Genomic DNA, 26,027 nt, shown 5'->3' on the forward strand with positions numbered 1-26,027 from the left:
TACTTGCTTTGGTCCTATTTCTATTATCCTCCTCCTATACTCTATTTTACTTGTTAAGCACCTTGGCATACCCTTGGTTTTTAAGTGTGCTTTATAAATAAAGTTTATTATTATTATTATTATTATTACAAGGACTGTGAGATTATTAGCTGTAATATTCCTTGCTTCATCTTCAGCCGAGATAAGGAGAATAATTGCTTGCATTGCTTATTCACCAGATATCAGATATCAGAACAGAAAATATTCTGTTCTATTTTATAATTAGCCCCCCCCCAAACAAAAAGCAAAAATAACTATAAAATGATGCAGCACCTTCTGATTTATTTCCACACGGCTCCATCCCAGTGACTTATTTTCAACCTTGTTTGCTGAATATGTTTGTAGCTATATAGAAACTTTAAGGGGACGTTATGGGATAGGGTGAAAGAAGAGCTGGTCGTGTGCACCATTCGTGCCACAGGAAATGAGCAATGTGGCACATGTGTCAATATTTACTTGAAGAGTTTGCGTGGCAGAGACGGCCTTTCACTTTAAGAGAACTTTTCATGAAGCAGAACAAACAGTCTACGGTGATGCCAATCACATTATGAGATACTTGAGGTCACTTGACTGAAAAAAATATATGAATGACTTATTCATTGTGTAGCTGGGAATCCAAGCGTAGCTGTGGTAGAAGTGTGGTCTCAGTTTATTTATTTTTTTATGTTTATTTTTTTTAAACTGCCTGCAGTCCCCAAACTGTCAGTTTTGGCCACAGTTTACAGATGCTTGATAGGGAACCGGGAAAGCAAATATTTAGTTTCATGTGTGTTTAGACAACCTATTAACATGTCCAAATATTCACTATCTAAGAAATGCAGACAATTTGGGGGCCATTTGTCTTCGGACTCAACATCCAGCCTCTCCTCTACATGTCAAAGCACCAGCAGAACTAAAATCTGTTCTGCTGTGTTAAGCAATGTTAAAGTGGTAATTCTGCAGTATTTATGATTTAAGAAAAATGCAATATTTTTATAATATAGAACATCTTTATAAATTACAAGCAATTCAGTTGTTATTTAACCATTCTGACAATACTTGTGATGCTATTCTTTATCCTTTTTAAATTTGGAGCAGTGGCAGAATATTGACCACTTAAATTGATGTCTTCAAAGTGGTTTCTAACGTAAAGTTTTCCCTAATTTGCTTTAATAAAAGAGTTCACTCATTAAAATGGTCCGTAAGCCAATAAAACAGCTTTATGAATCAGCAAACAGACTCCTGCCACACTTGCCACAGCTGCGCTGAGGCTCTGGGTGACCACAAAATTTTGTATTTTGCTTCCAAACCAACACCTTGATACTTTAAAAAAAAGAAAAAAAAGAATTTGAACACGTGAATACCCAACAGGTCCATCTAACATCCCAAGAAGATCTCAGAGTTTACTTTTTGAAAGTGATGAACAGTGAACACTTGTTGAGAGGTGTATCAAAGAAATGTACATGATGTTAGACCATGTGATCAGCTGCTGGACATCCACATAAACAGATACATTGATGCAAGTGAAGAGAAAAGATTCCATGGACCTATTTTCTCAACCATTTATCCACTTCAGGATTGGCTGGAGTGCTGGAGCCTATCCCAGCTGGCACAGGGTGAAAGTACACCCAGGACAGGTCACCAGATCACTACAGGGCTAACACAAACAAGGCAGGCAACCATTCAAGCTCACATTTACACCTTTGAGCAATTTAGAATCACCAGTTAATGTAATTAGAGTGCAAACATTTGACAGTCAAATGTTGAAAGGTTTTCATTATGGCAACATCAGATTAAAAATAGTGTTAAGTTACAGCAGCAGCAAGTTTTCTCTCCCTCTCTTTCTCTGTGAGTCAGCTGTCTTGAATTTTGAACTGTAGTTTCTTATTGAGTAACTTTAATTGAACATGTGTCCAGCTTTGTTGCACATTCCTTCACTTGAATTTATCAAAGATTTCCCAGACAAAGAAAAAGACGTCTCACTTGACTCAATGTGACCCCAGAGTCTCATTCATGGGGAATGAACTGTGAGTGGTGGTTTTTTGCTTGAGTGTGAGAGACTTAATAAACCCTACAGTGTGAGGACAAGAGCCACAAAGTAAGAAGTACAGAGGTCTGCGGTGGTTAAAAGATGAGACTTCTGAGCTCTCAGCTCAGTGTTGCAGCTCCAGCTGTGAGAAAACACTTTAATTTTAAGGAAACCTCTGTGTCTCATTAAGCCCCAAGCGTGATTCAATTTCCCTCCTATGTCCTTCTCTTTAGGTGATGGTTTTTCCCTAAAACGTGACTCGGTGTAGTTTTGGATTGAGGATATCAGTAACATGTAGTGCAAAGGTAAATGTGAGTCCTGAACTTACAGTAGCTGAAATATTAATCGAGCGAAAAAAACTGAGCAGGGTCTCTTCAGTATAAAGTATAGCAGTTAGCGGAAAAGAGCTCGGCAGCAAATTATGCAGAAGACGGATGAAGCGAGGGAGATGAATTGAGAGGAAAGCAGAGCTGCATTACAGTTACGTTTTTTCCCTTCTTTGTTGCCAAAAGTAACGTTTCGTCACCTCCACAAAGATCCTCCTCTTTCATGGAAATTTGAAGGCCAAATCTTACTGTCAGCATTAATAAAATATAATGGGTTAAGTTAGTGACATGCAAAATCTGCTTTTGCAGAAGACGTTTTTATAAGATGTGAGAAAAACTCGAGTGCACATGTATTCTTCCTGCCCTCAGATTGCATCCGAGTATATTTCACCGGCTATTAATTATAATATCAATTTCAATTGCTTCTCTTCATTTTGTCTTCTTCTACTTCACCTTAGACTGACATACTGGTATTAAGTAAACAATGTCTGTCAAGTATGCCCCATGGAAGTAAAAAAATGTGCTATGTTGGTGGCCATGTTGACACACGTTTAACCAAAACTCCTCCGGGTCTGCAGATGTCTAATGGAAAAGTGTCAGTCAAACATGAGAGACAGCTCAGTTTATCTGAATAATATTTGTTTCGTTAGGAGGGAAGTCTGTGTTTAGGCTGGAGCAGGAGACTTGGGATTATTTTGAGGATGAGTAAGGAGGACTTTGCCGCACTTTGTTGTATTCAGGCCAGATGCTGAGGTTCAGCACAAACATTTACCATACAATCTAGATGTTCTATTTGGATTCAACTAATTCCATTGGAGATGGTATTTAAAGTCCTGCTTATATCGCTGCTGACAAGACTTGTATTTTCTTTTCCAAAGGGTTCCACGACTGCTTTAACATCGACACAAAGAAATACAGGATCATTAAAGGCCCTAAACAAGCACAGTTTGGATACACTGTTCAGCAACATGTGGCTGCTGGAGGAGAAAAATGGTAAGGACTCATGTTATTTACGCACGGCGTCTTTGCAAAATATTACAGCTTTTTCATGTTAAATTCTCTTTACTGATGTTTTGTAGCTTGGCAAATATTATATCTTTCAAATCAAGCTGTTGGTGAGTGATGGCGAGTCAAGTTTAGTCCATGTGACAGGAGGCCTGGCTTTATTTGTGTGTGATATACATCTTCATCAAGTGGAAATCTCATATATTGACATTATGATGGTTTCTGCTGGTGCAATGGCTACTTTTATTGCATTGCAGAATTTTTACTGCCTTTATTTTATTTAAAATATCAGTATCTCCTACTGTAATGCATATTTTTAGCCTGGTATAAAACTGTCAAACTTCACCTTAGTGATCAGTTGCTAAGATTAAGAGTTCAAGGAAATAATGACTGTAAAATACTTGCTGACAAGATGTGGAGCTGAGAGACAGCTGACTTGGCAAAGATGTTGGGATGTCTCTATTTTTTCCCTGTGTAAGCTAGTGATCTACTGCACCTCTCTTGTGGTGGTTTCCTCCCAGTAATTTGTGCTTGCAAATCAAGCTGTAGCTCTGAACCGAATACCTCACATTCATCATATTACCTCATAGCACAAACTCCTGATGCGCACTAGGCCAACTGGCACCACGTGGTGGCCAGAATTAGTTTCTGGCATTTCCAAAATATCTTTTAGCCAGCACTGTGCTGGCACCGTGCCATGTTCAGGTTTTGCTTCTGTGTATGTGTGTGTGCAACAACTATTAGTTCTGTTTATGTAGATATATAATTATATGTCCTTTTTAAAAAGAAAACTTGACTTCAGTTGCTTCCAGAGTCCTTCACCAGAAAATAACGAGTGTGACGAATTTTATGAAATGCTTTCCATGACCTTGTGGGGATAGGTTAATTGGATAATCCTAATTGCCACTAGGTGTGAATGTGCGAGTGAATGTGAGTGTGAACGGTTGTCTGTCCCTGTGTGTTGGCCCTGCGACAGACTGGCGACCTGTCCAGGGTGTACCCCGCCTTTCGCCCTATGACAGCTGGGATAGGCTCCAGCGCCCCCCGCGACCCTGAAAAGGATAAGCGGAAGCGAATGGATGGATGGATGGATGGGCTTTCCATGACCTCCCTTTCAGTTTTCTGACAGTAACCTCCTGCAGTTGTTTAAATGATGACAGCAGAAACTGCAACATTGTAATAGTGAGACCGCATTTTTTATGTTGACCTATAGAGCTTTACATGTTTAACATTATACGTTATAATTCTTATAATTAATTCCCTTATTATGCTTTTGTGACCACACCAAATGGACGTATTCTCTCCCACAGAATACACTGATGTTTTGGAGTTCATGCTTTTCTTACATGACGTATCTTCACTGCAGCCTTTCTCTAAAGTGTTTCTGAAAATGTGCTCTCTAAATATACCCCATTATTGAATATACCCCAATTATTAAAGCATATAAACCCATTCTAAGTGCAGACATTTAGTTCATTTTCAGGTTTTGAGGTTCGTGTTTAGACTTTCAAATCCTGTTATTTATTTGAAAGATGATTATTTATAGTGTCATGGTCTTTTTTCCCTCCTGCTGGTTCTGTCTAGTCAAAAAAATCTTTGCCCCACATATACTTTACATTGGAGCAGCATCACACACATAAAATGACTGCTTTGCGATCTTGACGCTGTTTTTCCTTTTTTCTGTGTGTGTGTGTGTGGGATGCTCAGCATTCACCTACTCGTTCAGTCATTCATTCATTTTGCCTTGTTGTAGTACAGCAGTCGGCCACAAGGCTTAAATGGCAAAACAGCAGACTAGTAGGTCATGTCCTGCTCTTCCAAAGTGTGGGCACCAGTAAGTTACTGGGTTAATCAAAACCTAATCTCACTACTGTTGCAGTACAACGCATTAGGAAATTGTTTCCAGTTAGCTCAATCAAAGAGCAGAACTGAATTTAAATACCTGTGTTTTTACTTAATGGTGATACAATGGTGTACTTTTTTTTTTTGTACTTTTTTCATCCTCTACTGCACGTCTTCTATGGCAGTCCGGCATGTGAAGCCTTTAGTCTTGTGCATGCATGGTTCATATAAAGCTGTTTTACAATATTCCAGGTGGAAACAAAACTACCATCTTCTGCTTCTTGATAAAATCACGACTCAGCAACTCAGCAAAGCTAGACGCTAACAGAGAGCTTTGGACTGTATGTGTCCAATCAATGGATCTGCTCATCATTATTATTATTATTAGCAGTAGTCGCAGTAGTAGTAGTAGACACTAAATACCACTCCTAATTTGGTGAAGTGTGCAGATTTCTATAGATGCCTTCTCAGGGATTTAGTGAAGTTACTGTAACAATACTGTGTCTGTGTATTGGCTACTGTCTGTCTAAAAAACGCTGTGACCTGCAACTTACTAAAGATATTACGGTGAAAAGCCAACTTGTTTAGCAACCATGCCAGTCGATCACGTCTACCAGAAATGAAAAGATCTGATGAGATTGACACATGTGGAATAAAGGTCAACAGACCTGTCTGTAAATGTCTGAGAACGAGGTGCAAGCAGTGTGTAAACCACATACAGCAAAATAGAGTTGAGGGGATTGGTATTTTGTCACTGTTAGGTGTTTGTGCATCTAATATAACGCATATGATGAATAGAAATTGGTGAAAAGTGTGCAGGTTTCGGTAGATGTCTTTTCAGTGATTTGGTTACTGTAACAATACTGTTTCTGTGTATTGGCTACTCAGTCTACTGTCTGGCTGAAAATGCTGTGGCCTGCAGCAGTAAGTGTTCCAGTGTTTTACTCAGTTATGACTCGTCTGTCTGTTCACCAGACATCTTACGCATCCTGTAGAATTTCGGTTTTAAAAGACTGTTTAAGATAAGATAAGATAAGATAAGATAACTCTTTATTGTCATTGCACAGTCATACATAGTACAGTAGTACAATGAAATTGGAAAAACTGTCCTACGTCGGCACTACATATAACACAACACGACACGATATGACACATCACAACGTAACAAACAACACAACACAGTATATTAACTTAGTATAAAAAAGAAGAATAAGTGTATGTGTATTGCACACTGTTATTATTGCACATTAATTATTATTGCACCTTGTTATAAATATAAATATTATTGTTATCGTTTTAAACATTGTTACCTCCCCCTAAAAAGTCCAGGGAGGTATCCAGTCAGGTCAGCTATTTACATTGATCAGGGCTATTGCCCTGTTGTAAAAGCTGTCCTTGAGTCTATTTGTTCGGGACCTCAGCAGCCTGAACCTCCTGCCAGACGGCAGCAGCTTAAACACCCGGTGTCCTGGGTGTGTGCAGTCCCGTAGGATGCTGCGTGCCCTCTTGAGACAGCGAGTGCTGTACAGGTCCTTCAGGGAGGGAAGAGGATGTCCAATGATTTTTTGGGCCATGTTGATGACCCTCTGGAGTGCCTTTCTGTGTGCTGTGGTGCAGCTGGAGAACCACACACCGATGCAATATGTCAGCACACTTTCAATGGAGCAGCGGTAGAAGACGGTCAGCAGCTCCTTCTTCAGGTCCATTTTTCTGAGGATTCTCAGAAAGTGGAGACGCTGTTGGGCCTTCTTTAAGACCGCAGAGGTGTTAGAGCTCCATTGGAGGTCTGTGTCTATGTGCACACCCAGAAACTTGAAACTGGAGACCCTTTCCACGCACTCCCCGTTGATGCTGACAGGCTGCAGCTCGGACTTCCTCCTTCTGAAGTCAACTACCAGTTCTTTTGTTTTGGTGGTATTGAGGTCCAGGTTGTTGTCTGCACACCAATCTGACAGCCTCTGAACTTCAGCTCTGTATGCAGTCTCATCTCCCCCTGAGATGAGCCCCACCACAGTGGTATCATCTGCAAATTTGATGACTGTGTTGTCTGGGTGGGAACTAACACAGTCAGAGCAGCAAGTCAGAGCAGCAAGAGTTGGTGTGTGATCAAACAGCTGTGCACTTATGCAAGACTGTCTGTGTATATTTGTATGTGCATGTGGGAGTGTGTGCACAGTACATAGTCTGACAGCTCTCAGCTGGATGCAGGAATGTCGCATGAGCTGTGGCCAATGTAAAAATACCACTTTAATGAGAGCTACAGATCATTAAAACAAGTTTAGATTACGTTATCATTTTATCCACACTGACTTGCATACATGAGTTCCTAGTTCCTCTATGCAGTTGCTGCACATCTGTAGGGTGATTTCTGGAGTTTACCTCCACTGAATAAATTTGACTAAATCCTTGTCATATCTACTACAGTATATTGTCACTGATGCCATTTTCCTTATCTCTGGGTTCCATGTATGTATAATGTTCAGAATGAACTGCTGATTGCATGGACCTGAAATCATGTGAAACTGCTTTTATTTAGTATATTTACACATGTGGTTTAACATTTAACATTTAAATAAGTCAATTAAATAAACTACACACATTCTGTAAATTGCAATGGATTGTTCCAGATCATTTATGCTTTTTAGGCTTCCAGTTTCCCTTCAACTGATTTCATGTCAACTAGGCTTCCAGGAGAACTAGACTTTTTACACTTACTGACAGGGCCCGTGAGCTTGTGCGCCAATCTATAGCACAGTTAACTTTTCCAGACTTGACTGAATTCTCATTCCCTCAGCTGTGAATGTTTGGATAGGAACAGGATCACAGCTGGAAAGTGACTCTGTGGGAAAAAAAAGCCTTTTATGACCAAAACCTGAAGTTAGGCAAGAATGCAGCTGTATTTAAAAGGCTGTACTTGAGAACCAAAATAGAATAGTAGACAAAGATATCTGCTGGTTCTTTGCATTTAGGTAGGTTATTATCACAGCTGATAGCAAAGCTGGTATTTTCTTCAGCTTGTGAGTCTTTGTGTGCATGTCATTCAGTTCCCTTCTGTTTGTGCAAAATCACAACAACCCTCATCTCAGGGTGCTTTATATTGTAAGGTAATGACCCAACAATAATACAGAGAAAGGCTCAACAATCACAAATCACTGTAAACAGGCAGGCAGCTGGTGACAGTGGGAATGAAAAACTCCCGTTTAACAGGAACAAACCTCCAGCAGAACCAGGCTCACAGCTGGGCGGCCATCTGGTGTGACTGATTAAGGCTGAGGGAGACAGGCCAAAAGACATGCATTACTTACATTACTTTGGTCAAGGCTTTGTTAGCAAAATCTTAATTTGGTAGCTACCATTCAGTGTCATTTAATGTTGTGAAAGGGTAAATTTGTACTGTCTTTTCTAAATCCTTTGGATCCAATGACTCAACTAAGCAGTGAGTAAAAAGGAAAACCAAAGAAAGTTGAAAAGGATAAAGAAGTGAAACAGCAAACAACAACAAAGCAATGAAAAGAAGTTCAAAAGTGACACAGGATTCAAACAGCACTCTCCTGGTCAACAGTCTTGTGAATTATGTCGCTTTAACCACATCCTATGTGTTATTCTTTCAGACATGAGTGTTTGCCCTTAGTGTCCACTAATATTACCTTGTTCCCAAATGGCTTTGGCAAAACTGCAGTTGGAATGACAGCTAGTTGGGAACTGTTACAAAGGCACTTTTAAGAACTTTGGCAGGCCTCTCTGTCTGTCTGTAGACAGATTTTGCCAACAGATTTTGTCATAACCATAGAAAATAAAGCCACGAAACGTGTCGTCTATAGTCAAGATCAAAATGAAGGCTGGTTTCAAAAATAATCTCCAGTATTTAAGAGGCTTTAACCATTGGAGTTATTAAAATGTGCAAAAGTTGCGAAAAGTCCTCTTGAGTTTTAAGGTTGTTTTATTTGCCAAGTGTTTACTGTAAAGGACATTATTTTGCCCAACAACATTTATTGAGGTCTGTGCATTACTGCTGATGGAGCTACGGAGGAAAGGGCATGCACCATTTCTCCACATGTCTGCTCAACGGGGTGATTTAAACACCCTGCCACAGCAGGCACTCATTGGGTTATTGAAATGAGGCCACATTACCTCCAGTTGGCAAAGAGCTTAAGTCTTTGAATCTGATGGGATGCACTAACCTGCATACTTGTGCCATACACTGCAGAGGCCCCCCACTGTCTGTTCTGCTGTTTATTTTACTGTAGTTATATCAGGTCTGCTCTTTTGAGACCTGACATCTACTCCTCAGCTCAGTTAGAAACATAACTACAGAGTGTCTGTGAGGGCTTTCACCTCTGCTTTAAGTAGTGCTTCTTTTATTTCACTTGTTGTGCAGAACTGCACCAAAAAAAGGTTATAAAAGAGAATTCAGTGTACCTACTTTTGATTCAGGCACTAAAAGAACACTATGTTATTACAACTGTTAAAGGTCCATGCTATGATATTCTTTGGCTTTTTACCTGTTGGCAACTGATGGATTTAGCCACATGAAAAGTACAAATAAAGAAAATAAAAATAGTGGCAGTAGATGGGTCATTTTAGCTGTTGCTAGGTGATTGCTAGGCATGTAATCCTAAACGAGATGGTATTGTCATGAAGTCAAAAAAATATTTCAGGTGCATAAAGGTTAAAAACAGGTGATTTAAGCCAATTGGTACGTAGTCGCCAGGCAATCTTATTGCGTCATAATATGCAACGCATAATGCAGCAATAATAATTATATATATATATGATAATTCAAAAATCAATTAGATGTTGTTGTTGTGATGCTTTCTTAAGGTGTTGTAGATTCAAAAATGTTGATAAGAGGTCATTTTAACATGATATTTTGTTGCTAGGCTGCATGATGATGTCATGATATGTGATAGATAAAGACCTTCAGGGTGAAGATGAAGATGAAGCTATGTGCCAAATTTAGTTGATCGGTTTCTTATAGTTTAAGTAGAATTAAACTTCAACATGACCCAGAATGAGTGACTGAGCCTATAGACTCAGCAGGAAAGTGTTTATAAAAGGTCGAGTCCTAAAGCTGTTTTCCTGTAGACATCTGTAGGACTGGAAGTCTTTTTGAAGTCACAACTTTTGCAATCTGGTGGCCTTCAGATAGAATCCAGTTTAAGGCACTTCCACATTAGCTTAATTTTTCTGAACCAGAAGAAACACAGATATTTTTTACTGTCTATAGTTGTTATATATGTGTTATCAAACTTAATTTCTGTATATAGTATTGCAGAATGTATCTGTTATGTGACTAGAAACAAAAACACCCAAAATAAAGAACAGAAATAGCATATTGCTCCCTATTTATAGTCCATTAACACCAAGGTGTTTAGTTGAAAATTAAGCTATTGGAGAAGTTGGATATTTTTATCATGGCGCTACAGAGTGAAAGGCTCAGAAAAAAAAAATTGCATTTGATCGTGAGGGCAAAATTTAAATGTTCAGTTTTCACAAATGTCAACCACATGTTTCCAGAGGAAAAGTTACCACCAAATCCATTACGATTCATCATCTGGGAACCATAGTGTCTGCAGACAAATTTGTAGTTTTCAGATATTTAGATTCAGTTATATGTTTTGAGTTTTTTTGCCTTTACATTGTCAGGGAATGATAAATGCCTGTAAAACAAACATGTATAACTGTGGTCACCATTTGATCATCTGAATCCCCAAACCACAATAGTGCCAAGTAAATATAACAATAGCTTATTGAACAACTGAAAATTTGGACCTGCTGGTTATGCTAAGACAAGTCCTCACAAAAGTCAGCAAAGTTTGGTGGAGTCCATAAATATCTGAGCCAAATGTCATCCAGTCTAATCCATTCAGTAACTGTTGAGATAATCCATTCTGGTGGGAAAAGGTGGATGTGGATGTTCACTCCCTCTCCGTACTTGAGGACAGTAAGTAAAAAAAAAAACTATTAAGAGCTTGTTAATGTCTCATAATCCTCTGATTACTGCTACCGTCAACTCAATGCTCCCAGGCAGAGCAGATATGGGAAATAAATGTCTTGGAAAAATAATTATGTGACCATAACAATCCCCTCAATTAATGAGGCAGCACTAACAAAAGGAAACATATCCTGTTAATACCAATGGACAGAATGTGATGAGCAAGCGTGACACTGGAGTAGCACACTCATGTTTGGGGCATGGATGTGGTTTCACAGCAAATACATCTCCGCCTTCCAAATATGAAAAAAATGACCACATTAATGACAGGCTGGGCTTGGGGATGGCACTTCCTCAAACCCCCAAATCCTGTATTCATTGGTAACCATGGTAGAAAAGCTCCATGTGTTCATTTTGGGTCAAATACTTTCTTTCATCGTCATTAGCATTCTTGCTGTGATGATGAACCAAAGCTAGCGTTTGACCATAATGAGCTCCTGAACATGATTATTTGAACAGCTTCTGGTGAAATTCAGGAGGTCCTAAGGCAGGCATCCAAGTCAAAGGCAACAATGGTCCCTTTTCATCAAGGTAGATGTATCCTGACCTGAACTTAAGCTGCTGTGTCTCCACTGGCCAAGGGATAGCAATATCCGAAGTAATAATCGTGATATTAATAGCTATGAAAATATGAGCACTGCTGGAGCCCCTGTGGTAAAATGACTTCCAGAGTCTGTGAGACTTTTAAAGTTGGCTTCAGGAGCAATAACACTGAAGCTTGATCCCATATGATGTCCTCTTTGATGTGCAGTGATGGACTGTTACAACAACATTTCCTCTTGTCTGCAGTTGCTGCTGTAAAATGTCAAATCACAGCTGGTGCTAAGTTTTTAGTGATTGTGCCCTGATTGTACAATGTGGCTACAGTGAATCTACAGCTGCCCAAGAAGAACTTTCCCAACTAAAGCTCACAATCAAACATTCCCACCACAAAGTCCGGTTCAGCTTGGGAACTTTGTTGTCAATACAGTCAATTAAGTTAATACAGAAGAATTGTGTTAATTGGGAGCTAGCTTCCCAGGTGAACAAATACGAATAAAAAGGAAAAACACAAAAAATGTAACCATTACTTTTCATTTCTCCAAAGGACAAACATTGGGTACTTTTTATATATTTTATAACAGATTATGTAGGAATACTTGCAGGATTTCACTTTTTTTTCTTTTTCCTCCACATTGCAAAGCTATAACATCATGACAATGTGATTGTTCAGTTGCAATGTTGATCTTAGATCAACTTTATTATGATGATGTAGGAACAACACCAACATGGGGATATCAGACACATGCCACCCATCCATCCATTTCCTTCCTTTTATCCAGTTCAGGATGGCAGGTGTTGCTGGAGCCTAACCTAGCTGCTATGGGATAAAAGGCTATGGCTATTTTAAAATCACCTATTAATATAACCCATGCATTTCTATGGACTGTGGGGGGAAGCTGGAGAGAAACCTCGCAGACACAGGAAGTATAAAACAAACTCCACGGAGACGAGCCAGGCAGTAGATTCGAACCCAGGACCTTCTTGCTGTGATTGCTGATTGAGATGGTAAATGTGCAGTCAAAGTGTTACAATGTTGTTATTAATGAAGTGCCTAGTAGTGCAAGCCTTTGATTCCCACTGAAATCATGGACATCATGTAATGTCAAGTACTGGAACAAGGTAGAAAGTCTGACAATCATGAGCCTAACCTCAAAGTACTTAAGCTAAAGATCCGTCCTCGTTTAATTGTGAGATTTTGGCCTAAAGGTCCATGCAGGAGGTTGATCCTGCTCTGTTTTTGCTATAAAGTGGTGTACGGTATCTTTCCTTTGGGGCACCAAAGCTGTTTTTTGCCAGCTGCTTTGCCTGTTATTTTCACTTGGACTGAAATGTTGTTTAATTTTGTCGCAGACTTAGAGAATTTTCCGAAGCCTTTCCAGGAATGTGAGTATTTTAGGATACAACCTGCCTTTTAATGCCCGAATTAGTTGAGCTCAGGAAATCTGAGTAACAGTAAAACTGTAGGTATTTGCCACTAATGCTGAGGGTTTTTTTAATTCAGTACTTTAGGTTTGATTTATTTGTGGAGTTTAAATAAAACTGTCTCGTGTAAACTCCAGTGTTATCATGGCAGTGTATGTATTGTGAAATTTTGCTTCTGACTGGTGCTGTTCAGGTTTTTTGCAGGTTTAATGCTGTACATAGTGACTCTGCTCTGCATGTGAAAATTAAAGATTGAGCTAATGGCAGTCTGAGGTTAAATTATGTAGAAATGATGTGCCATTAAATCTAACACAATCATGACAGTTAGAGATACTGAAAACCTAAAACACCCCAATGCTTGACTCTAAGAGATCATTAATAAAAAAATGTTGTCGAGCTTACACGTTTTTTTGTTGTTTGTTTTCATTTGAATCACCCCCCTCAAAACAAGGGAGGGGGGTGATTTTCTTTTACATCATTATCTCAGATACCAGATATTTTACATTCGGCAGAGGGTGTTTTATAATAACAGAGGATTGAATACAGTGGTCCCTCATTTATCGACAGGTGAAATCCGTGAAGTAGTTAACTTATTATAGATGTTTTCAGGCTGTAAAACCCCTCACTACACACTTTATACACTTTGCTCAGACCGACTCTCAAAGTTCAAACCTTCGTAGAAAAATAAGTCCAGAAATATAGAATGAAACCAAAGACACCCGCGGTTGCCTTTGATGGTGCAAAACGTTTTGTTGACATTGTTGTTTGTTGGGGAGAAAACTTACAAAAATACAGTACAGCACGTCACAGTCACACTGCTAGCGATCAAAGATTTATGTAAATTTGACAAGCTGAACGCATTCTGTACTGTACAGGAGACACGAGATTGGCTGTAGACCATTGTCAATCAATCAGGACGCAGAACACAATGCGCTGTACAAAAAAAAGGATGCAAAATTGCACCCAAAAAAAATCCTCAAAACAGCGAGGCCGCGAAAGGTGAACCGCGTTAAAGCGAGGGACCACTGTATTTATGTCACAGTGGAGTTAATATTGTAACAGGTACACAGAAAGCATCCTTGTCATTCCTTTTTTAATCTTTTTCACTCGCAATGACCAAGGCCTTCTTGTATTTTTCTTTTTCTTCAGGAATATTTCTTTAGTTGTCTCTTGCATTTCAGTCTTGTATCTGACAATTTCTTGTGTTTTGTTTGTTAGACCACTTCACACTGCCCTATGAATCATTCGAACCTAAAAAAGGCACCTAACTCAAGGGATGAGCCAGTGTTGCATCTACACATAACAGACAACTTAGCAGATAAACCCATTTTGTTGCTAGCAGACTATTGCAAAAGCACATCTTCTCTTGCCATTTTATTAAAGATACAAAAAATGCCAAAGATACCAGAAAGGTGAACTATTAGCTAAAAGACATGGTGTGCAGTGTGTGGGAAATGAGATGTGGCTCAAAACTTTTGCACAGTAGTATATATTATCGTAGCTATAAACAGCAAGCCTTGATGGATAAAACTTACCAAATGTTAAGTTAAATTGAAAACAAAGCCAGTCAAACAAACTTTGGTTCAGAAATAATGTAAAAACTAACAATGAAAAAGAAATGGTCCAAAATGGAAATCTCGTGCCAGTTTCCTGGCTGGAAATCAGCGGGAATATGCCTCCACGACACCTCCACCCTCCGTTTGTGGATTGTTTTGCTCTTTCTTATAGCTCTGCTATATGAGGGGGGGGGGGGGGGGGGGGGCTTCAGCAAATGGGTCACATATAAAGGTAGGAACAAGAAACTGATATTGTTGTTTACCTTGGAGGACTTGTTGGAAACTCCTTTGATTTATAGTCCTCCTTGAGATCTTTACGCCCTCCATCAGCCCTGAAGAAAAATCACCAGATAACTTATATTCTCCATCAAATGAAGTCGTCTAAAACTTTTTAGTGACTTTTATTAGACCTCACTGACCCCACACAGGAAACCTACTGTGAAGTCAAGTACAGGAGTGACTCCTCACAAACATTCGTCATGTGAAAAGAATCTTTGGCACTCAGCACTGTTCTTTGAGGACATCTAAATTCTGTTTAGTAATGTGACAGCTCTCAAATAAGTCAGTTATTCCTCTCGGACGTCCCAGTGAAACCATTACTGTAGCAGTGATTAGACCTTAGCGTTAACACATTAACATTAAGACGTTCAGACTTCAGCAAGTCTCCAAATCCAAAGACACTTAGCAGGAGTATTAAATATTTGCGCGGTCACCTTTATTGTCCAAACTTCTGTCTTTTTTGTATTACCCAAGCTGTCATGAGTTTCTCAGGAGAAACAAGTAGCCCTGTTAGTTCAGCCTGAGGTTTACTTTAAAAAAATGTATTCAGCTCTGTGGATACAGCCTTTTCTGGCTTCCTTCTTGGAAAACATTATTTAAGTTTCTCTATTCATTCACTCTCACATTCACACACTGGTGGAGGCAAACTACAGTTGTAGCCACAGCTGCCCTGGGGCAGACTGACAGAAGCGAGGCTGCCATATCGCGCCATCGGCCCCTCTGGCCTTCACCAGTAGGCGGTAGGTGAAGTGTCTTGCCCAAGGACACAACGACCGAGACTGTCCGAGCCGGGGCTCGAACCGGCAACCTTCTGGTTACAAGTGAACTGCCAACTCTTTGAGCCACGACCGCCCAAGTAGCTGATATTGTGCTAGCTGCATAATCAGAGGCATAGCTTGCAAGGCAGCTTACTCTTTGGAGCATTTGCTCAGCAAGGGTTCCCCGAAAAGTGACAAACTCTAGACTCCAGCAGCTTTCAGTCACAATAAGAGAAACTAGCCCACCCAAGGGTCTAACCTTAGTCCACTCTCTCCAGTTGCTGCTACTCTAGCTTTCACTATGTGAGAGAGAGTCTTGAATAATCTAACTTTTAAGTAAAGTGCACTTTTTTTTTTAAATTTTTGTCAGTTGTTTATATCATACTGTAGTGGTGATGAATTGGAGGGGTCCCCTAGTGCCCCAACAAACTAAATTAACGTCACTGAGTGTAATGCAGTTGTTTCTGCCCTGGCTGCAGTTTGCACTTTACCACCATGGTCTTTTCCTGCAATAAGAATAATGTTCACGTCTCCACTCTTCAAAAGTTGTCTTACATGTTATAAAGCATAAGCAAGGGTTTTGTTTCCTTTGCTGTTGCGTCGGTAGTTTTGATTGTCACACAGTGAGCCGTTGCAGCACGTAGAAAAAGCGATGCTAAAAACTACGATAACGTCTGAATATGAATGGCTTCTAGCCTTGCTGTTGAATTTGATGCTATGTCCTGCAGCAACTTGAGTGTTTTGATCAGATTCTTAAATGCAAATAAGATCATTTCCTCCTATCGTTACTGAACCTGCACCTCTGATGTCTCTGTTGTAAAGATATTGCTTATAAGCAGTGACTGGTTGTACTGGCCAGCTTCTAGGTGTGACTGCGTGGAACTGTTAATGATTATGAGACGGGGCAGTGCTGGATTAGATTACACGTAGTGACTTCCATGGAAAAAAGAATGATTAAGCATTTTAGGTCAGCCCATGTGTTTTTTTTTGTTCCTCTTTGATGTTAACAGTCACCATCATATTCCCTCAGAAAGTTGCTTACTGGGCAAAAATAAGAAAGTTTGATGTTGTTGCTGTTAAACATTTAAGTGACTAACTTTTGGATTCTGTTTTTTGTTTTTCAGGTTATTAGTGGGTGCCCCGTATGAAATGAACGGTGCTTACCAGACGGGGGATGTTTATAAATGCTCACTGAGCAAACGAACCAACGGCAACGGTTGCGCCAAGCTCAATTTAGGTGCAGTATTAAAAACACCTCTTCATTTTTACAAGAGCATCACGAAAAGAGTCCAAACATTGACAGGGACCATCATAAATGCAAAATGAATGCATGCTTTGTAAAGCTGTTTACCGCGGTTCCTGCTTGCTTTTCACCTCATGTGTCAGTAAACATCATGATGACATGTGTCAGACAGAAATGTGGGTACCATACCATGCATTCCACATTTTATTATTTTTTTAAACAGTTTATGTGCATTTCCACTTGTGTGATTTGCCGCAAATGTTACCACATGCCTCTTCATACGGGTTGCACATGTTGTGCTTGTTAGGTACTCACAAGAAGTTTCATGAAGTAAACATTTAGATCTGAGGATGTAGATGTTGCTGACACAAACCAAAGTTCCAGATTGTGGATAGCGTATTTCTTTATGTGTGTTTGAAACAGTCCATCATAGATCTCAGTGAAATTTATTTTCCCTCAAGGAAGGATATCTCTGACAAACGTATCAGAGCGAAAGGACAAGATGAGACTGGGAATGACGCTTACATCTAACCCTAAAGACAACAGCTTTGTGGTGAGAGCCCCTTTAAAAATTAGTTATGTTTTATGAAATATAACAAACAGTAATGGCCTGCTGCTGCAGAACTTTTTGAGCGTGTAAGAACACATAAGATTGCAGTTGTCCAAATAAGGGGGAAAAGAAAAACTTCCCACAAGATTGTCTTTTGATTACATGGTTTTAATGCTGCTGTTCTTGGCATGAACCTTGCTTTTTGTATTATGCTGAGGTCAATAATCTTGCTTGTATCAATGCTTTCTTTCAGGCCTGTGGACCATTATGGTCGTATGAGTGTGGAAGCTCGTACTACAGCACTGGCATATGCTCCAGAGTCAATGCAAGCTTCAAGTTCTCCAGAACAATCGCCCCTGCCTTTCAGAGTACGTTTTTAAATGATGAGATTCATTGATGGTTTTAAGTCTCTGCAAAGGATTAGATCCTTATCTGGGAGCTTGTACCTTATCCTTCCAGGGTGCGAAACCTACATGGACATAGTGATTGTTCTCGATGGCTCAAACTCCATCTATCCCTGGTATGAAGTGCAGGCTTTTCTCATCAACATTCTTCAGAAGTTCTACATTGGGCCCGGTCAAATACAGGTTTGTACAAAAACAAACCAAAAAAAATACTAAGAGAACGTATGTTAAACAGATCTACATTTTGCTCTTCGTTCATAGTCTTTAATGTATTTTATGTTGTTCCGTGTTTTTGTGTCCTCAGAATTATGTTTCATTAATATGAAGACGATGTTTTTGTTGCTATAGATCACTGTCATTGCATTTCTTTGTGTAGGTTGGAGTTGTGCAGTATGGTGAGAAGGTTGTCCATGAATTCAAACTCAGTGACTACAAATCAGTAGAGGAAGTAGTGAAAAGGGCACGCAGTATCGACCAGCGGGGTGGTGAGGAGACCAACACAGCCCTTGGCATCAACACAGCACGGTACAGTAACTCCGTTAGTCCAAACGAACACTTCAGTAATCCTCCGTTCTGTACTGCATTTTACTAAACATAGTAAACATGTTTACAGCTCCCAAGCTTTCAAACACGGAGGACGACGTGGAGCCAAGAAGGTGATGATTGTGATAACTGACGGAGAGTCACATGACAGTGCTGATCTCCAGCAAGCCATTGAGGACAGTGAGAAGGACGGGATCACCCGTTATGCCATCGCTGTGAGTCTGCTAGATCAGTTATTGAACTGGATTACATGGCTTACAGTTGAGGTTGAACTTGGTTTTCTGAAGGGCAGTAAATTCCCTGTGGAGCAATGAAACACCATAAACATTAATGAGGTGACTTCATGGGGTTCAATTATAGCAGCTCTCTCAAAAGTTACAAATGGAGCCAAAACACTCAGAGTCCTCCAAGAGCTCCAAACACACACGAAGGCGTGAATGATCTCTTCAAAGCCGCAGTGGTTTTTAGTTTTTGCCATTACTCCTGTGGAGATAGGGCACACATATTTCCATTCAGTGTCTAAACCCTTTGAGTCATTTGGCTGAAAGTCAACTGGAGTTGGTTATCAGAAACCTGCTCAATGAGTGCGAATATCAGCTCGGTTCAGGGCAATTAAAGGATGGGAGATTTGTTATGCTGGTCCTGGCTTCATGCATTTAGTGACAGACTGTTTAATCTGATCCTTTTAGGTTCTTGGCTACTACAACCGCAGAGGAATCAACCCTGAGGCCTTCCTCAATGAAATCAAGTACATTGCCAGCGATCCAGATGACAAACACTTCTTTAATGTGACAGACGAGTCAGCGCTGAAGGATATTGTGGACGCACTCGGAGAGCGAATCTTCAGTTTGGAAGGTTTTACAAGACTTTTACTTTACCAAAATTTCATGGTTAAAGTGAGGCTTTTAGGGATGCACTCACAACACTGTGGGTACGATTAAGTTTACGTGGCAAAATTCAGAAATAATAATGAAAGAACAATAATAATAAACAATAAATGATTAATATAAACTAATAAATAACAAACAATAATCTTGTCTATAGCAGAGTTTAATAAATGTATTGGTCTCTGGGCAGAAATGTCCTTTTGTTAAAAAGAAACTACACAAATAGCAATATGCACAAAAACGTTGTTCCTCTGTTGTGTAACTTTAAATTAAATACATATTGTTTTGTTTTGTTTTTTTTTTTTTGGTTTTTTTTGTTTTTGTTTTTTTCACAAATACAGGTTTAATCACAACAACGGGGGATAATAAGGTCACAAGATGACATTTCAAACTGATGCATGACACAAGTCATCCTAACGACTGTATAACGAGCTCGATGTTGTTTAAAAGCCTGATAAATAAACGGTTTATTTATTTGTATGTCGACTGTGGCAAAGAGGTTGCTCTCATCTGAGGCAGAACTAAGCAGCCAGCCAACAGCTGTTTGTTATAGGTCAGATATTCACAAATAACTAGGCATGCGTATGGAAAATCTGTGTGCAAGTGAACAACATAGCATTGAGGCAAACCAATTACAGCACGTTTTCAGCTGAAGTTTGGATGGAAAAAGTGAAGGTGAAAACTGCATATGTCTCTGTGTCAACTAAAGAGGCTAATAAATACAAGCATGTAAAAAAAAAAAGAGAAGAAGCTTGGACTGAAAGTGTGAGAATATTTCCACTCCATCAAAGTCTGTACTGCAGATAGTTACCCCTTGAAAATAGCTGTCCAAACATGTATAATGTAATTAAAAGTATTTATAAAAACAACTTTGCGGTTATTTGTTGTCATTTAATCATCACAGAGTTATGTTGGCTCATACGCCACAGAACCAGACAACCCTGCCCTTTTTTTTTTTTTTTTTTTTTTTTTTTTTTTTGTTAAAAAGCGCTTTTTGATAACATCATCTTTCCCCTTTTAACGGGCATCATCTTGTAAACATCTCATATTAAAGTCTTAAATTAAACTGAAAGCAATAATTTGTTACACTCCTAGTGGTCATGCTACAAAAGTATCCAGTTCCTTCACCTTTCCGAAAACGTCTGTGCCGCTGCAGTGGTTCAAAACTCTAAAAACTGACTTGTTTACACAGGAACCAGTAAGAATGGGACGGCGTTTGGCCTCCAGATGTCTCAGGCTGGATTTTCCGCTCACAGCCTTGAGGTAAGTCTAACTTCTGCTACCTCCTAGTCTCGCACCATCTGTCACTGCGTAGGACAACACACATCGTCTCAAATTCAGGTCCATCATAACTCCTTCCCAAAACCTGTCATTTATTACTTTCCAGTCCCTCCTGAGGTGCTGAGGTGATGTGTGGCCCTGGAGGTTTAGGTCACCCTGATTTAGAAGCCACTGACAAGAGAAACAGGCCCTTTTTCCACTTCAGCTATGCAGTGAAGACAGCCCTCGCTCCCTAAGGAAGCATATTATTGAAACGCTGAGACAAAAGTGAGACAGTTGTGGTGTAGACTGGCTCAGGTTTTTTCGCTTTTACTCACTATAGACATTGATTGTATCTTAGAGCAGATAGACGCAGGTGTGCTGGATTTACACACAGCTGGAGGAGGACGATAAGTCAGTCTCCTCCAGCTGCTGTTCATACAGTACCAATTCATCGATTTTCATTCCTTGCTTTCTGGCTCATTAGAGACATTGGCTGATGCAACTGCTTTGATTTTTTTTCCAGTTCGCCTTAACAGCAGGATTATCAAGGGAGAAATAAATATGTCACACACATATATATGTTGAAAAATAAATATATGCAGCCTTTGCAGCTGGGTGGCAGGGGTAGCTGGAAATTTCGTCCACAAGGCTGGATTCCAAAGATGCTTGACATCGCCATTCAGAGTGCTGAGAGCAGGATAACATTGGAAAGAATGTCCGTGCTTTAAAGGAGAAAAACTGCTTTAAGGTCCCCGATGGTTTTGCTGAACTAGTGCCAGCTAGGAAGGGTTCTTACTGTATGTCACATATTTTTTAGCCGTCCCATGCAACTTCTTATAGAGCAGTTTCTCAGTGTGCCTTTTTTCTGTTCTGAGCAGCGCTCGAGCTCAGTGGTTAGCACTGTTGCCTAACAGCAAGAGGCTCCTGAGTTCAAATCCACACAGGGTGCTTCTGTGTGGTTTGAATACTCTCCCTATGCTAGCAAAGGATTCCTAAAGGAGCTCCGGTTTCGCCCCTCTAAAAAAGACGGGTCTAGGTTTGTGCTGACGGATACTTAAACTGATGAGTTTTACTTGCTGGTTAAATAAAAGTTAATATTAAAACAGAAAAAATCATATCTGCACAAAAACTGTTTCTGGTGTTTAATACTTTTCAGAATATCCATTACTTGTTTTTTAGCTGGGATAAAATGTACATCCCCAGTACAAAGCTGTGTGTTTGTGCAGCTCTGACTATCTTGAGTACAAGAGTACAGGGTTGCAATCTCAAAATAAAAGCAAGGCATACTTTATGTCCAAAAATGAATCTGCAGTAGAAATAGGTCACTGGATTATGAGGTTGAATTGTTTTGGACTTTCATTTATATGCCATGGAGACCGTTTTGACCAAAACACATAACCACACTGGCATAACGTTGCTGTTACAGAGTGACGTAGTGCAAGCGCGGTAAGCACACAATTCCGTTTTTTAGGAAGGAATAGAAAACCTTCCAACTCATGCTCAAATACTGGAAAGTGTGCTGTCGGCATATTCTGTACAGCGAGAGAAAAAAAAATGGGCCGACTGAACCAAGGAACCCTATAATTTCAGTGTCGCTGATACAAAGTATGGTGAACTACGAAATACAGAAAATCGCCCCTCAGTCCCTCCTCATGGCTACAGCTGATTTCTACTTACAGCTTTGTTTCCTTCATTGAATGTTAACTTACAAATACCATATTTAGCAGAGATCTGATTGGTTTCTATGCGTGCTTTCATTTATTTTATATTAGTACTTAGCTCTGAAGTTCAGGGATAACAGGAAATATGAGGTTAGGATAAACTTGTGTTCCCTGAAAGGCTTGTTATAGTTGCTCAGCGGGCAAAAGAATCCACAGGGGCAATACCAGAGAGCCCAAAAAATGAAAAAGAATTAACAGGGGCTCTGGAAAAACTTGTGTACATTTAATATAAGAAAGAAAATCCATTTTTATTTTGAACGTTTAATAAAAATGTTTACCGACAAAGAGGGTCGAGCTGATAAAGATTAGTGTCTAAATTGTCTGAAGCTGTTGCTTAAATAGAGACATTCTGTTAGGTTTCACATCACAAGGGGAGAAAAATGCAGACTCACAGCAGGAAGAGTAAAAGCAGAGTTCACAAATCCCAACAAACAGCAATCAAAAATGAAGCAGGCTAAATGAGGAGTACCTGACTGTTGACATGCAGGTGATATGATAAAGAATAAAGGGAGGACAGGACATCAAATACACTGAAAATTGACCAGGTATGGCAAACAGGTGAGGAATGAGACACAAGTGAAACCATTCAGTGAAGTCGTGGGAGGACAGACAGGAACAACAACAGAAACATGACCTTCAAAGTAAAAGGATAAAAAATTATCCATGGGACAGACACAGACCTTAACAATAAGTCAGAGAAAAAAGACACACAGAGCAAGACACAAACAGAAACACTAGAGGAACTACTGCTTAATGATTTTAAGAATTTACACAAGCCAAAACCAAGAATCATTACTAGAAGATAGAAAATATGGGAACCAAAAGTTCAGTGTCTGATAGCGCACCAGGAATAAAAACAAGAATCACAAACTCGACTCGGAAACAATGAAACGAACCTAAGAGCGTAAGAATAACCATGAAAAAGTCAAACCGCTTAATAGCAGTAAAGTCCAAAAACAAACACCACAAATCCCACAGACCATAATACCTTCAGTATGGTAACTCATTTGGTAAATGTGCAAGAGCTTGTGAGGTTGAAAGTTTTCCACTGTTATCCTGATATCTGCATGAATGTTATCCCATGACCTGCTGGAGGGAGCCAGAGGTACTGTATATCCTAATTAGAGTTTCCTGGTATTGTTTTAAGTAGTACAAAAAGTTCATAACTCCCCTCAGAGTTATCACCAGATTAAATTTCACCATAAGTGAGTCGAACGGTCATTAATCTAGCTAAGGTGAGCCAAACACTCAGACTCTGCCACATAATGCTGATTGGAAACCTTTATGTTCCATGACTGTGTCCTCACAATCATCGTCACACAGAAATTACTGTGCTGCATCTATATGCAACATGTGCAGCACAAGAAGGATTTTCTCTGTTGCTCTGCTGTGTGAATGAAGTACATGCATGCACATCCATTTATTAACTACTTAACGTCACATACAGGATGGGACTCTGGTGGGTGCTGTTGGGGCTTATGATTGGAACGGAGCTGTATTGAAGGAAACACGACAGGGGAAGGTGGTCCCTCCTAAGTTGTCCTACGCTCAGGAGTTTCCCGAAGAGCTCAAAAACCACGGTGCCTACTTAGGTAAGTACTGCAACAGCCTAAGGGAGTTTTAAAAAGTGGAAAAATCTGGACACGTTTTACAGAAATGATTGAAAAGATAAAAGAAATCCAGGAAAGAAAAATGTTATTTTTAGATCAAAGAACCTTTGAGCAATTTTCTCTTATCGGTGTTTAGTTTCTGCTCCAACCTTTTTTTTGTTTTTGCTGGTGCTGAGATGTATGACTGCTGTGGAATAGTACCAGTTGTTTTAGCTGCAAACCATCTCTATTAAGTGTACCCATTTCTCCAGTGCTTTTCACCATATCCAGCTCCATCTCCACTCCATGACCACAGGCCTCTGCTTTTGCCATCAGTGGTTTTGTCTCTGAGCTTATCCAGCAGGCCGCCAATAGAAGGCATTCTAGTCTGAATCGTAATATGAGGTGGAAGGAGAATTCTGGACAGACAGGGAGAAAGTTAAAGCTGGGGGAAAGAGAGGTATGAAGATGGGAGATGAAGGTGGAAAAGTATACAGCGAGCAATTGGAATTTTTAGTGGGGAAAGACAAAATGAAATAGAAGATGAAATCGGAGAAACCTGAGAAACCAGAACACCAGCTTTTACTGAATCCAGCTTACTGAGATTTAAGTCCTCAAATTGCATCACTATCGTCATTTTCCCTGACTCATGCAAATCACTGCTGTAAGATTGAACATAAAGTTTTCCACTGTTCCTTATACTTTAAATTTACATAAAGATCACTTAAAAAAAGACTTTTAAAGAGCCATACAGAACGGATAGTTACAAAAAGATACGTATAAGCTGCATACTCTGGTAGCTTTTAGTCTGTGAGTGGTGTTTGCATTTTTATACGTCATGTTTTTTTCTTTTACATAAACAGGGTACACTGTGACGTCTGTGGTGTCAGCCAGAAATGGTCGTCTGCTCGTAGCGGGTGCTCCGCGATTTAACCACACCGGCAAAGTGATCATATTCACACTCAAGAACTCAGGCAACCTCACCATCCTCCACTCCCTCAAAGGCCAGCAGGTACAGAAGCATCCACAGCCAAAAACCGACTGATTCATACTTAAGCAGCTGTATGCCAGTTGATGCAATGATGCAATCCTAATATTGGTCTTGGAAGTATAACAGTCATTGAGGCTATAGCAACCACAGTTTGCCTTACATATGCAGACTAACTGGTTAAGGTTTTAGAACAGGACGTCATCCTTTGATGCCACCCATTCCTAAATGATACCCACTCAAACATCAAACTCATAGATAAAACACAAAAGTGGGTGTATATTAATAAACTCTAGCGGTGGTGTATGTGTATAGCACTGTATAAAAATCAGGATCACATCTGGCAGTGCAGGACTCTATCTCAGATCAAAGGGATGGACTGTTTTGTCTCTGTTAAAGACATTTTGTTACCCAGTATATCCTGCAAATTTAGCTTTCAAAACCATTGGATTTTCAATAATCTATAAAATCTGATCAAATGAATGGGAAAACGATCATGACATGCAGTACCCTTTCAGAAAAGGCTGTATATAATCTCCATTACTGTTTCATTGTTTTTTATGATTTTGTGCTTCACTTGGTGTCATTGTTGTTATATCATTTTTAACTTTACGACTTCGACTGGATTACAGATCATGTGCTATGAATTTAATCCGTCTGAGTCACAGTACGTTTTAAGACGGTCATCATTTCAAGGGGATGTGGCTCCGTGTGTTAATGACCACTACACTCAGAACTGGCAGCGGTTCACAGACTGCAAGCCTGAAGTGATCTTGCAGCAGCTTACATTGTACCTTGTCAGCAGCAGCTCATCCAAAATAGCAGATGTTTCTTTTTAGAAAATGTTCTTGAGCTGAGAAGTCTTGAACAAAAAATAAAAATTTACAAGGCAGATGTTTCTAATGATGTTTTATCTACTTCGGTGACTGATCTACGCTCCCTCTGGAAAGCTCCCACAGTCTGAGCTTCTACAAAAGTGTCAGGACTTTTGACCACTAGCAAGCTGCCATTTGCTAACAATATTGAAGTTCAAAAGCCACTCGAGCTCATGAGCAACTCTTCAAAC

The 26,027-nt window shown here is 39.7% G+C and overlaps 1 protein-coding gene across 1 annotated transcript in view; it reads left to right on the plus strand.

Annotated features, from left to right (window-relative positions):
• Nucleotides 1-26,027, plus strand: part of itga11a (integrin, alpha 11a) — a 52,805-nt gene that overhangs the window by 3,263 nt on the left and 23,515 nt on the right. Inside the window, exons 2-12 of the mRNA XM_085458972.1 lie at nucleotides 3,252-3,366; nucleotides 16,898-17,010; nucleotides 17,478-17,569; nucleotides 17,820-17,934; nucleotides 18,026-18,153; nucleotides 18,347-18,495; nucleotides 18,584-18,728; nucleotides 19,203-19,368; nucleotides 20,593-20,663; nucleotides 23,832-23,976; nucleotides 24,837-24,985. Of these exons, the coding sequence (XP_085315098.1) occupies nucleotides 3,252-3,366; nucleotides 16,898-17,010; nucleotides 17,478-17,569; nucleotides 17,820-17,934; nucleotides 18,026-18,153; nucleotides 18,347-18,495; nucleotides 18,584-18,728; nucleotides 19,203-19,368; nucleotides 20,593-20,663; nucleotides 23,832-23,976; nucleotides 24,837-24,985 (1,388 nt within the window). The remainder of the gene's footprint in view (nucleotides 1-3,251; nucleotides 3,367-16,897; nucleotides 17,011-17,477; nucleotides 17,570-17,819; nucleotides 17,935-18,025; nucleotides 18,154-18,346; nucleotides 18,496-18,583; nucleotides 18,729-19,202; nucleotides 19,369-20,592; nucleotides 20,664-23,831; nucleotides 23,977-24,836; nucleotides 24,986-26,027) is intronic.

This window comes from Copadichromis virginalis, linkage group LG1 (assembly GCF_057382275.1).
Source record: "Copadichromis virginalis isolate Kocher_CV1m ecotype Utaka linkage group LG1, C_Virginalis_male_GT1.1, whole genome shotgun sequence".
Taxonomy (NCBI): Eukaryota; Metazoa; Chordata; class Actinopteri; order Cichliformes; family Cichlidae; genus Copadichromis; species Copadichromis virginalis.